Source organism: Musca domestica, unplaced genomic scaffold, assembly GCF_030504385.1.
Source record: "Musca domestica strain aabys unplaced genomic scaffold, Musca_domestica.polishedcontigs.V.1.1 1, whole genome shotgun sequence".
Lineage (NCBI taxonomy): Eukaryota > Metazoa > Arthropoda > Insecta > Diptera > Muscidae > Musca > Musca domestica.
The window spans coordinates 39,010,075-39,023,847 of record NW_026712114.1 but is presented as its reverse complement, the minus strand read 5'-3'; the positions used below and the strand labels follow the sequence as shown (position 1 = coordinate 39,023,847).

Genomic DNA, 13,773 nt, shown 5'->3' with positions numbered 1-13,773 from the left:
CATTTGGTCCATCCAATTTTCTGTCCAAAACTATTTCAAGGTCTAAATATATATACCCAAAGAACCAAGAGTGACCTAAATTTTATATTTTAGAATTAAATCTCAATTCCAACATATCGTTCCACTTGAACTTCTCGTAAGTTCATAGTACGCATTTCCCAAACCACCGTTCCCTCAACTAGAGACATCAACATTGACATCCATATCAATTTTCAGGATTTTGGCTCTATTCCTCCACCTTCACCCAATACCAAATTTGGTTCAATTAAACACTTTTCGAACAACTCTAGTACACACTTCCAAACCCACCTCCAAATCTAAACAGTTGTCCAAACATCAAGTCTTAGAATTGACATAGTCACATCCATATCTCAATTTTACATACCAACGAAGACCGCAATGTACAATTTGGAGATTCTAGCCAGTACGAAAATTAGAACCATTTAGTACTTATCGTACAAGTATATGACGCATTTCCGAAAACACTTCCTTATTTCCGACCCAATACCAAATTTCAGATTTTAATACCAAATTGTACCAAATATAGAACTATTTAGTAGTTTTCGTGCACTTGTAGAACACATTTCCAAAACAACGTCTTTATCAAAAAATTTCCACCAACAGGGACCCCAGTAAAAAACTTCAAAATTCCAGCTTTATCCGTTCAGCCTAAACCAAACTGTTCCAAACTTAGTACAATTAAGTACATTTCCAAAACCACATTCATATATCAAAATTACTGTCCAACCTTCATTCTCATGCCAAATTCTTAAGTTTTTAGTTCGAACGTCTTCCTGCACCCCATCAGTGACTCTCTTTCCAAATTTCAGAATTCTACCTCATTTCGTTTGTGCAAAGCAAAGTATTCAATTTTAAGTACATTTTAGTACTTTTCGTACTCTTTTAGTATAAATTCCCTTGCCAATGCACCAAAAAAATTCAAAATTTCAAGATGCTAGCTTCAGTTGTTTCGTCTTGGCATTGATTCTAGGTCAGTTAGTCAGTCAGTTATTTCACTACTCATTCATATATAGACATTTTGCGGAATATTTTGACTTGTTACGATCCGACACCCGTGTCATAAATTTCGTAATCTATTAGCTTTTCTTGTAATTAAAAGAATGAATTTTCATTGAGTAAAATTTTGCATTTGAGATGAAAAAACTGCAACCAACTTCAGACTGCTGTCATTTCTAAACCACTAGTCCGACAGCTGTTACAATTATTCCAGTGACAGCTCATTATATTGTTTACAAGCATACAAAAGCATTTTGGTGAGAAGTTATTTGTGATGGAATTCAAGTGTGATAGTGTGATTTCTTTATATTTGACTGGAACACCACAAGTGGCTATTGTTAGAGAACTCCAGCATTTAAATGTGAAAAAAAAAACTTTTGTGTCTCGTACCATCGCTTGTTGCCGTGATACTGGTAGGGTAGCCCAACGTCAAGGAAGTGGACGGAAGAAAACAGCAGCATCAGCAAAAATGGTTCGAAAGGTAAAGAAGCGACTTGATCGAAACCCGCGTCGCAGTGGGTGAAAAATGGCTCGTGAGCTGAACACATCGCAATATTTCATTTAGCAAATATTGAAAAATGAGCTCGAGGTAGAGTCATTGAAATTCCAGAAAGTGCAAGAACTTACACCGCAACAGAAAGAAAAGAGACTCAAAAGGGCTAAAGAGTTGCTTCGCTTGACCAAAAGTGGTGAACTGTCGAATTTGGTTCTCTCCGATGAGGAAACATTCGTTTTCCAGCAGTTTGTAAACAAACAAAATGATAGTGTTTACTTGCCAAAGAGGTCAGCTGAAAATGGTGGTGGTGTGGGCCGCCATAACAGCCGAAAATATTCTGGAGGGTGTATTAAAGCCTTGGGCACGCAAACATTTTGGCCGCATATCTTGGACATCTCAACAAGACTCAGCACCATCGCACTCGCACTTTGTTGCATTTTTTTATCTCACCCTGTACTGTAGGCAAAATATGCTCCATAAAAATGTTAGGTTAAATATGCAGACTAATGTAGGATATTGCCGGTCCGTCTGATACTTGTCCATTCCTTACTGTTTCTTTTTTTATTTTTGGTTTCCAAAAAACTAAAAGTTATTTTGACCATATCGTAAGAGCATGGAAATAGACAACACTTGGCTGGGTCATAAAAATAACGTAAGTGCCAGTGCGACGAGCTTCAAAATACTAGGAAAAATAAAACCACATAGAAAATAATTGAAATACTCAGCTAAGCGTGAAGATACCGTAAACATTGGAACCATATAAACTCATACATATATACACATGTATGCTAATTGAATTGAAGGAAAATTCACACTTACAACCAAGGAGCCCAATATTGCCAATGTTACCAAGCACAACATTGCCATGATCTTGAAACGCCTGAATGGAGAAAACAATGAAGCGCAGGAAAAATTTGTAAATGAAAATTAAAACATAAAATAAAACAACTGCTGCCGTAAACCATAAAAAACACACGCCACCAGAGGACATGAATTGGAAAACTATTTTCACAACAATGTCTTCTAGATATTGGATTTTTAAGTGCTCCAAGTGTTACAATTATACCAAACAAAGAAATATTTAAATGTTGTTCTTCCTCGCACACCAAATACCCCCCCTTAAAATAGACCCTAACCACTCTTAGTTGCCACATTGGGGAATTCCACACACCACAATGGTAAAGTCAACGAAAAAATGTCTCTCTCTCTTTTTGCTAAGTGGGGTTGGTTTTTATGGCCGTTGCGTCTGATGTTCTTGTCTAGTGCCACTCATAAATCTGTAAACGCCAGAGTACTTTTCCCAATAAAATTGCATGCCATAAACTTTTGATATCCTGTTTTGTCTGTCAAATTCCTTGTTAAATACTCAATAAACCAAGGAAGGCATGCATACGTGTATCGTTGTGTGAGTGTGTGGATATTGGAGAATTATGTTTAGTTGCTGCGTTTGCGCATTGCACATCCACCCTCTTCTCTATACATTGACACTCGTGTTAGTAACGGTTATGATGTTTAGTTGCTGACAGGTTCGTTTTCTTGTTGCCTCCCGCTCTCCTCTCAGAAAGTGAAGAGTTTTTATTGTTACGATCAGCACGCGTGATTCTGGCTAAGTGTGAACGATATGACAGAAATTTGTCCCCAAAGATTTGTACCTTTACCTTTTCGGTGAAATTTTCAGAGGCGCAACTGTCAATCATCAATCTCATTAAAGTGAAAATAATTTGTGAGGGTTTCGTTACGTTTGTCAATCTTGAATTTGAATATGAGGGAAAGGATTTGGAGAATGCATTTTGTATTTCTTGTTTAACATTTTGAAATGGGTTATATGGAAGAAAGAATTGGTGTTGTGGCCACATGTCTTTGGAAGAACACTGAAGGTAGGAAGTTTGACATTATTTTTGGAATTTATTTCATTTCTGGTGTTTATATTTAAACTTCGTTTGAAGTTTTGATATTAATAAATAATTATAGCTTGGATAATTTTACGGATCCAATTTACAGGGAGAGATAAAAATATTGCAACAAAGTCAAACGCCATAATTTTTACATTTTTTTTTTAAATTTTATTGAATGAAAGCAAAAATGTCGGAAATAGCATTAAATTTTAGGATAAGTTTAGATTTCTTCGAATTGGTCACCTTTGGCACGAATTATTCAAACGGCCAATGAAGCCGTCACACGCTGCCGGAATGTTGCTCTGCAGTATTTTGTCCCATTCCCGGCGACGCGCTTGCTTGTGGTGATCGACACTTTGGTATTTTTTAGTGCCAACCTTGCTTTCCAAAGTACTTCAGATACAATTGACCAACGGATTGGTATCCGGAGATTATGGTGGCAATTGTGCGCTGGAAATGAAGTGAGGAAACTTATTTTGTAACCATTCTTGGGTGGCGCGTGCTGAGTGCGATGGTGTTGAGTCCTGTTGGAATGACCAAGGTTTGGGGCCAAAATGTTTGCGTACCCAAGGCTTTAATACACCTTCCAGAATATTTTCGCAATAATATTCGTAATTTATTCTAATGCCACAGTCGATTAATATGAGCGGAGAGTGACCATCGGCGGTTATGGCGGCCCAGACCATCACCATGGCCTGCGCTTGAATTCTGTTGGCCAACCGAAGTTGCACATTTTCATTTTCGAACCATTTCTGCTGATGTTACTATTTTCTTCCGTCCACTTCCTTGATGTGTCCTACGCTACCAGTATCACGGTAACGAACCATTGCTCGTTAACGAGACACAAAAGATTTATTCACATTTAAATGCTGGAGTGCTCTAACGATAGCCACTTGTGGTTTTCCAGCCAAATATAACTATCTAACTGTTTATATCACTATCACGCTTGAATTCCATAACGAATAACTTTTTTTCTGGAAAGTTCTCACCAACATGCTTTTGTACGCTTGTAAACAGTATAATGAGTGGAATAATTTTAACAGCTGTCGGACAAGTGGCTTAGAAATGACAGTAGTCTGAAGTTGGTTGCAGTTTTTTCTTCTCACCACAGTATCGTGTATCCCCTATATAACGGTATTCCTACACCAGGAGTTTTTGGTAAGTACTTTACCCCCTGGAAGAGAATTGTCTACATAGGTTCACGATATCGTATAGCCCCCATACAATGGTACCATCTGTTGTATTTGCTATATGGATGATTTTAGCGAAATTTTTATGGAATTGTTTCAAATTTCGTATTTAAAATTCCTAATCGGTAGTACAGTCAATGAATAAAAAATTTATGTGCAGGTTCACGTCTTCGATATTCGGTATTTTGATAATTTTAGTAAAAATTGTCATTTCACCCGAATTGTTTCAAATTTCGTATGTGAAGCTCGTAATGGGTACTACAATCTGTGGCAGAAAATTGTCTATGTAGGTCCACGTCTTCATATAGGCCACACACAACGGAACGACATATAAGATCCACGAAATCATATATTCCCCATATAAACTCCCGATATTCGGTATTTTGATGAGTTTTGCCATATTTTTGGAATTGTCTGAAAACACACACACAAGAGTTCCTTCTGAGTACTTTACCCTCTGGAAGATAATTGTCTACATAGGTACCCCTGATATTCGCTATCTGGATGATTTAGCGATTTTTACCGGAATTGTTTCAAATTTCGTATTTGAAATTCGTAATGACTACTACAGCCTATGACAACAAATTGTATATGCAAAAATTGGGAAGGGTATTAAAAGTTCGACCCGGCAGAAGCTATGTGCTTTTTTACTTGTTATGCATTAAATGCGTGTTATTATTTTAAATAGTGAGATCGATTTCAGCTACAAAAAATAATTCTGCAATAATTGATGAATGTAGGCTCAAATTTAGCTACAGCTCCATTCTCCGCTTACTTAACATTTAAGCCTGCCCAAAACCGTAATATGTTCCCAATATGAATTATAATTGTTTCGAGGGACGATTATGAAAATTGAAACATGTAAGCAAAGTCTAAAGTCCGGCGAAGCCGACCATGTCATGAAACATCGATAAAACATAATGTATTATTACGTTTTAATAATGTGGGAAAATTTACATTTCCTTCCACATAATAGGAATTATAAATATCTAACATATTAATCCATCAAATTCACAGAAAAAGACGCCTGTGCATTACATGCGATTAAATATGATTTACAAATATAGATGTTTTGTAAACATACCCAATGTGACAAACATCAAACATGAGAATGCCGCTGACTTATTTCCCCAAATATTCCCACAATATTTAAAATTCAAATCGAAAAAAACGCCACAATATTTTGAGAAAAACATACAGATATGGAAAATATATGGAAATTTCTAATACCCCTAATCCCATGAATATTTCTAAGGATTAAAAGAGAAAAAATCCTCAACATTTCAGAAACCCTAAGCGAGGGGAATTTTTCTTATTAGCAATTCCGGCAACAACTCTCCCTGCACACGATTGCACGCACAACCCTCCTCCTCAGGTGATGGCGGCGGTAGTAATCGTTAAGGTGATAACGTGTGGCATACAAAACAAATACTAACTAAAACACCGGCCGGTCGACAGACAGACAAAGAGACATGAAAGCAGCTATGTGGCTTCATGATTGTTGTTGACAAAACAAAACAATAGAGGTGGCAGTAAACCAATCATCCAGCCATCCATTGCCGCCGAACGAGCAATCCATCCATACCCTGTCGATCAATATTCATTGATCATTGATTTGCCTGAAACATAAAACACTCACACTGAAAAGGAGTTGGCCAAAACAAAAACATCGCCGAGAACCAACAGACCATTGATTGGTTAGTGTTTATGGCGTTTGTCCCGCCAAAGGTTGTTATTCTGTCTGTTTTGTTTTGCCTTACCAATAGACAGCCAATTTGTTAAGAATTCTAAGCGTGAATACCTTCGCCTTCCATTCAGGTAACAATCCATAATACAATTACAACAAAAACGCGCCGTGTAAATTAAAAGGAAAGGGAAAAGAACAATTTTCCTACTGGAAAAACTGCTTTAGCCTACCGTAATACACACACTCAGCCAATGTGTGGGTGCAATATGTTCCAACTGCCCACAAGCCAATTGTTGTTTATTTAAACTCTTATTTATTGGTTGTTAGTACGAGGATCATTGTAGGAAATTCACAATGATTTGTATTTTTCCAGGAATGAGATAAAATTTAATATTTCCATTTCCATAACAAAAGGGAATTGGGTTTTTGTTCGAGTTGAACTATTTCTGAATCGCAGACATGTTTCGCAAATAATGTGAGATATAAGTATTGAAAATTGTGACTCTTTGTGTGTTAGTAGAAATTTTAGAATGTATCGGAAGCTTATATTGAACGAAGTGGTTGTGAGCTTCATCGTTATTTAAAATGTTGACCCCTTCTGGGCGACTAGTAGAGAGAATGAACCGATTTCACCTTCCCACCAGATATTGTGTTAATACAAATATTTGGATGAGTTATATTTGAACAGAATCCGATGCTTATTTCATAGAGTTATAATTATTCAAAATGTTGACCCTTTATGTTGTATACAGGGTGAGATAAAAAAACTGCAACAAAGTCAAACCCCATAATTTTTACATTTTTTTGAATTTTATTGAATGAAAGCAAAAAATGTCGGAAATAGCATAAAATTTTAGAATAAGTTTAGATTTGTTCGAATTGGCCACCTTTAGCATTGGCCTTCAAACGGCCAATGAAACCATCACACGCTGCCCGAATGTTGCTCTGCGATATTTTGAGCCATTCCCGGCGAAGCGTTTGCTTGAGGTGATCGACTCTTTGGTATTTGTTTGTTCCAACCTTGCTTTCCAAAATACTCCCGTCACAATAGTCCAACGGATTGGTATCCGGAGATTTTGGTGGCCATTGTGCGCTGGAAATGAAGCGAGGAACCTCATTTTGTAACCATTGTTTGGTGGCGCGTGCTGAGTGCGATGGTGCTGAGTCCTGTTGGAATGTCCAATGTTTGCGTGCCCAAGGCTGTCATACACCCTCCAGAATATTTTCGCGAGCATTTATTCTGATGCCACGGTCGATTAATACGAGCGGAGAGCGACCATCGGCTGTTATGGCGGCCCACACAATCACCATGGCCGGCTCTTGAGTTCTGTTGGCTACACGAAGTTGCACATTTTCAGCTGACCTCTTTGGCAAGTAAACACGATCATTTTGTTTTTTTTTTACAAACTGCTGGACAACGAATGCTTTCTCATCGGAGAAAACCAAATTCGGAAGTTCACCACTGTCGGCCAAGCGATCCAACTCTTTACCTCTTTTGAGTTTATGTAAGTTATTGCACTTTTTGGAATTTCAACGGCTTCACCCCTAGTTAATTTTTCAATATTTGCCGAATGGAATATTGCGATATGTTCAGCTCACGAGCCATTTTCCGGCCACTGCGACGCGGGTTTCCACTACTCGAACCATTTCTACTGATGTTGCTATTTTCTTCCTCCACTTCCTTGACGTCGTGCTACCAGTATCACGGTAACGAACGATGGTACGAGACACAAAAGATTTGTTCACATTTAAACGCTGGTTGCTCAAACGATCGCCACTTGTGGTTTTCCAGCCAAATATAATGAAATAACACTATCACATTTGAATACCATTTCAAATAACTTTTTTCTGGAAAATCCTCACCAACAATATAATGAATTGTCACTGGAAAAAATTTAACATCCGTCGGACAAGTGGGTTAGAAATGACAGCAGTCTGAAGTTGGTTGCAGTTTTTTCATGTAACCCTGTATATATTCATAATACAAATATAATTCTGAGTCGATTTAACGATGTCCGTCTATTCGCTTAACTGTCCTTCTGTTTTTTTTTTATTGAAATTAATATACAGCTCAGATTATTTAATGTAGAGCTTTGGAATCAGTCCACCTTTTCGTATAGCTCAATATAACGGTACCTTCGGATATTCTATATTCATTATCCGTATTTACAGTACCTTTGCCTATCACCTGCATCTGAACATTGTCTATATTGGCCCACAGTTTTCTTGAAACCCCCATATAACGGTACCGTCCGATATTCGGTATTTTTATTGTTTTAATAACATGGTTCAAAATTTGGTATTTGAAATTCGCAATAGATAACAACGACTGTGGCAGAACATTTTCTATATAGGTTCACGTCTTGTTATAAGGATCATATAATGGTACCGCCAACTTTATGAGTTTTTGAACACTAAACTGCATTCTTAGACGATTTCGCGGAATTCTCTATTTAAAATGGAACCGTTTCGAGCAATTAATCCGAATTCTTTTATAAGTTTTTTTTAATCATTGTGGAGGTTATTTTAGGTTTGGCCCTGTTGAACTTAAGTCTTTTTCAGTTGTGATGGACTAAATTGTTGTTTTGGACTACGATAGAAGATATACAGGGGAATTTTATCGAAATCTGAATCCATTTTGTTCAATTTCAATAGATTAGTCCTTTAACACAGTGTGGTGTAGCGAGCACTGGTAGTATCAAATATATATTTGACTAATAAGTCGAAAAACGTTAAACTATGACATTCTAGAGATAACATAGTTTCATAAATAGGGTCCATAAGCGAGAACGTATTAAGTACAGCGGGACCGAAATAGGAATACCATTCACCATCGAAAAACATATAGAAAGCTTGTTGGTTTTTGGATTGGATTTCCCCAGCAGCACTCCATGTAGTAGAAAAATGAGGTTAGGACAATCAAAATAACATTCCAAAACCTGGACGACCTTAATTTTTCCCCAGAATGTGTTCTCTCTATTAAGATTTCGAAATGAAAAATGTCAGCTACTTCAGCTGGAAAAGGCTGCTTGAACCCTCATAGCTTCCTACATCTTATATAATAAATTTTTCTGTGGGGAATTATATCCTCTGTGAATGAGGCGTGAATTTAACAACATTTGGGAAGTACCGCTACAATGGATTAATATTCACGTGTTGTTGTCAATTGGAATTCCACATTAACCCCTAACATCAAAGTATAGACAATTTGATAAAGTATTGTGACTGAAAGCTTCAAAATGCAGAAAATCAAGGATAACAGTTACGATTTGTTAATGCCGTTATGTTTACATCTCTGGAAACGTAGTCTTTAAATTAATTTGGAAACAAATTAAAGATATCGCCATTAAAACCATTACTTACATTTAAATAATTTTGATTTATACTCAACAAATAATGAAGATCCATCCTCTCATAAAATTTGCACTTGAAGTGTTAATAACTACCCTCGTTACTCCGCGGGAAGATCAGATAGTGTTTTGTTTTGGTCAACTCCACAAAGAGGCAATCTTTAAGTGGAAGGCCAAAGGGGACACAAAAAGAGACGAAAACAAAGCAAATTTCTCACTCTCATTGCAGTGATTACCGATGCTGTTATTGTTGTCATTGTTCTTGTTATTAGTGTGTTTCATACACATTTACGCATTTAAAACAATATGCATTAATTGTATTCGGCATTGCAATCAGACAAAACGAACCGGGCAAAAGACAGAGAAGAGCAAAGATGGATGGATGTTTGAATGATTCGAAATGGAAATTGAATGGAAAATCTTGACAAAGCCAACAACAACAACATCAACTACTACTACTACACTTACAGTACAGAGATTCGATTGAGCGGCAAAATAACAGAGTCGAGCAACACGCACTTATGCTACATGTACTTACAACGTACGCACCAAGTGTCCAGTGCCAGGCAACAACAACAGAAAATATTTGTGCTAGCACCACACATAGTAGAAGAATACTCCAACAACCATACCCAACCAACCATCCATCCATACATATGGGCCTCATACAACAAATAAAACAATGTGTGTAGCATATTCCTACTCCTATGCACTCGGGCGAATTGAATGTGAATATGAAAACATAATTGTTGTTGTAGGCGTAATGTTGTTGTGCGTAGCTCAGGAGTGTGTGTGTGTGTGTGTGTACGTACGCGTATGGCATTGTTTGTGTGCTGCTTGCTCTTCAGGGCTCGTGGTGTAGCAAAAGAAACATGTTGCACATAAGTTGTGTGTTGTGGCTTGTAGAATGATTTTAGAACGTTGATTTTTTTATTCCGTTTCGGGATGTCAATGCAATCAGACGCATAACGGCACCACAGTGTAGCAGAAAAAATCAAAACAAAAACAGATAAATTTGTAAAAACAAAATAATACCAAAATAATTAAATAAAATACATAAGATTTAACTTGAAAGATATCATTGGAAACACTAACAAACTTGTGAAGTTTTGAAAAGTTCTTATATACGAAAAAGCGCGGCTTTTATATTTTATATGTGTATGCGATAACCAATACTAAGACAACTTATGTATAAAAACAGCAACAACAATAATAAAGCCACAAAGAAAAACAATATCAGTAAACAATTTTGTCATATTTGTGTTCTTATCATAACCACCCAAAGTGTATTGTGGCTCCCCCGAAAAAAAATTGTGGCTTGTGTTTACAAATAATAAAAACAATAATCATAATTACAACAACAACCACAGAAATAAACGCCACGAATAACAACGACAATAAAAATAATTATAATTGTTTAAATAAATTGCATTTTAAACATTCAATAATTTTTGGTATTTAAGAGAAAGTTTATGGGTTTTCGAAAATGTTCAGCGACATTGTTGTTACAAGCCCAAATATCAATATTTGTATAACAATGACCAGCCATCAACAATCAGTGTAGTAGTTAGTAGTGCATAAACAACTAATATTTCGAACGAATCAGTGGAAATTACAAAACAAAAACAGAAAAGTTTTGAAAACAAATCGCAACATAGCCAATTGAAGATTTTGGCATTTACAATTGAATTGGCATTTATAAGTGCATTTTTGCCTGTTGTTTTCACACACACACAAAAGCCAGTCATCATGTTTGTCACAGTGGATAATGCAACAAATACCTTCTTCTCAGGTAAATATTGGTCGATTTTGAAAACAAATTGGAATTTTCGGGGAAATTTTTGATAATATTTTATTTTCAACACATTCACTATTAGAGATAAGCCTAATATTATGGGGAATCTTTGTCAGACGCGATAGTCTGCAAATCTTTGTGAGGAATTTTTGACTTGTGTTTTGTTTTTGTGGGAGAGAGCGAAAAAGAAGACAGTTTCTCTCTTCTCTTACAGAGGTACTCAGCAAAATCCTCCTAAAATGTTTACTGTCTGACTTTCGAGTTATTAATTTATTCATATAAAATTATTGTAAAGTAAAGGTTTCCGAAAGAATATTAGTCAATTACTTTTTAATGGATTTTTCTAAGAAATTTTAAAATTGATCATTGTTTGGCAGACAAATTTCCAAAACCCGGATTTTTGGGAGTACTTTCATATATGAATTTCGAGAAATATTTCTGGGTATAAATGCAATTTTTCCAAATAAACTTTTTCAATACCTTTAAATACTTGTAATAATTTTTAATAAATGACCCCAAAAAGTCCTTCTCAACAACGCAATCTCGCTCACATGTCAAATTTCGCTTCGCTCTCTTAAATAATCCAAATGCAGTGTTAATGTACCGTTTATTTATTCATTTTTATACCCTACAACACTATGTGTTGGGGGTATTATAAGTTTGATTGGGTCAACAATTATGTAACATCTCGAAATATTGGTTTCCTACATAGGAACGTATATATGGATCTTCCTATCTCGCCGAACTGAGTCGATCTAGCTATGTATGTCCGTCCGTCCGTTTGTCCATGTTAATTTTTAATCAATCTAGAGGTCGCAATCATGGACCGATCTTCAAAAAAGTTAGAATGGAGGTGGGGCAAGGGCCAGAATAGAAGCTATTGCTTCTGGAGATAATTGCATAGTATTTAGGGGTTGAAATTTTGAAAATTTCCCTGACTTTGCAGTTGCACTACAGGTCGGAATTATAGACCACTCAAAGGGGAAGTTAGGAAGCCTTCCAATTTTGATGGTCATCGGGTAATATTTAGTGGGTGAAATAGACCATAATATTTGTGTTAAATTAAAGTAAAATTTTCCATTAAACCGCAAATATTTTTAATGCCGGCGAAATCACTAATAGACGAACAGGTCAATCCTGACCTTTACGTATATGCCGATAGTAAATATTTCGGATATATATAGCGAAATACATACAACGTATATATATATATATATATATATATATATATATATATATATATATATATATATATATATGGCTGGATTTTGACAAATTTTGTCAATTCCGAATGCCCTCTTGGCATAAAAGTAGAAATTCTGAAAAAATCGCATAAATCGATATCAATAATGATGTTAATATAGATTTTGTAGTATTTTGTTTCCCTTTTTATATTTTTTATCGCATGCTATTTTTTCAATTTGACTTATAATATTGAAGTAATATTTTGTCACTTTACAACACAGATTGGGGTTATTACATCAGATTGCAATTATCGTCCGATACTCACGAAAATTTTCACAAGGGTAGGTCTAGGGCTATTGTTTTCAAAGATGTCAGCAATATATTTAGGGGTTGGAGTGGACCAAGAAATAAAAATGTTCCTGATTTTGCAGTCATTTCAATAGTCACAAATAGAAACCAAAGGACAGGAAATCTCGTATGAAGTTAGAGTTTAGCACAGCGGGTAGAATGGACAACTACTTCTGTGTGAAAAAATACCAGCAAAGATACCAGAAAGGCGGACTTCTGAATTTTTTATATTGATTTCGTTGAAGACTATAGCCAAATATCGTAGACAAGCAAATCATATGAGTCTAAATCTGGAGATACAGACGGGCCTCTTGCTTTGTAGATGATCGTAAAATATTTAGGGGTTCAAATGAACCAAAAACAGACTAATTTCCTGATCATACAATTGAAGCTAATCGACACGTCTGAGAAGAGAGTTAAGGACAGGGAAAAACTCTAGCATTTTGGATGATCATTGGATTATATTTAGCTGTAAAATTAACCACAACAACTAGCAGCACGTCGGAGTGCAAATGTCCCTGGTCAAAATTCTAAGGGTAATATCTGGGCAGTGCTTGAACATAAGGGGGCCTCTAACATATTGTAGTGTTGTAGGGTATCACATGGTCGGCCACGCACGTCTATACCATTTGCTAACTTGTTTTTACAGAATTGTTTGAATTGTGACACTCTTTGAATCAGATTAATTTTAGGTACCTTTTTAGAGGAGATTTAACTTCTCTGGCAAAGCTTTCAGATTCAGATATTTGTACAAATTTAATTTTAAATTAAGTTTCTTATTCGGTTAACTTTTCTTCTGATTTTCATAAA

At 36.0% G+C, this 13,773-nt stretch overlaps 1 protein-coding gene across 2 annotated transcripts in view; it reads left to right on the top strand.

Annotated features, from left to right (window-relative positions):
* Positions 1-13,773, top strand: part of LOC131802414 (uncharacterized) — an 83,894-nt gene that overhangs the window by 30,659 nt on the left and 39,462 nt on the right. Inside the window, exon 1 of one of the 2 annotated variants that reach the window (XM_059122609.1) lies at positions 10,584-11,427. The exons of the other annotated variant lie outside the window; for it this stretch is intronic. Coding sequence (XP_058978592.1) covers positions 11,385-11,427 — 43 coding nt within the window. The 5' untranslated portion in view covers positions 10,584-11,384. Of the gene's footprint in view, positions 1-10,583; positions 11,428-13,773 lie in introns of those variants that run through there. 2 annotated transcript variants of the gene reach the window in all.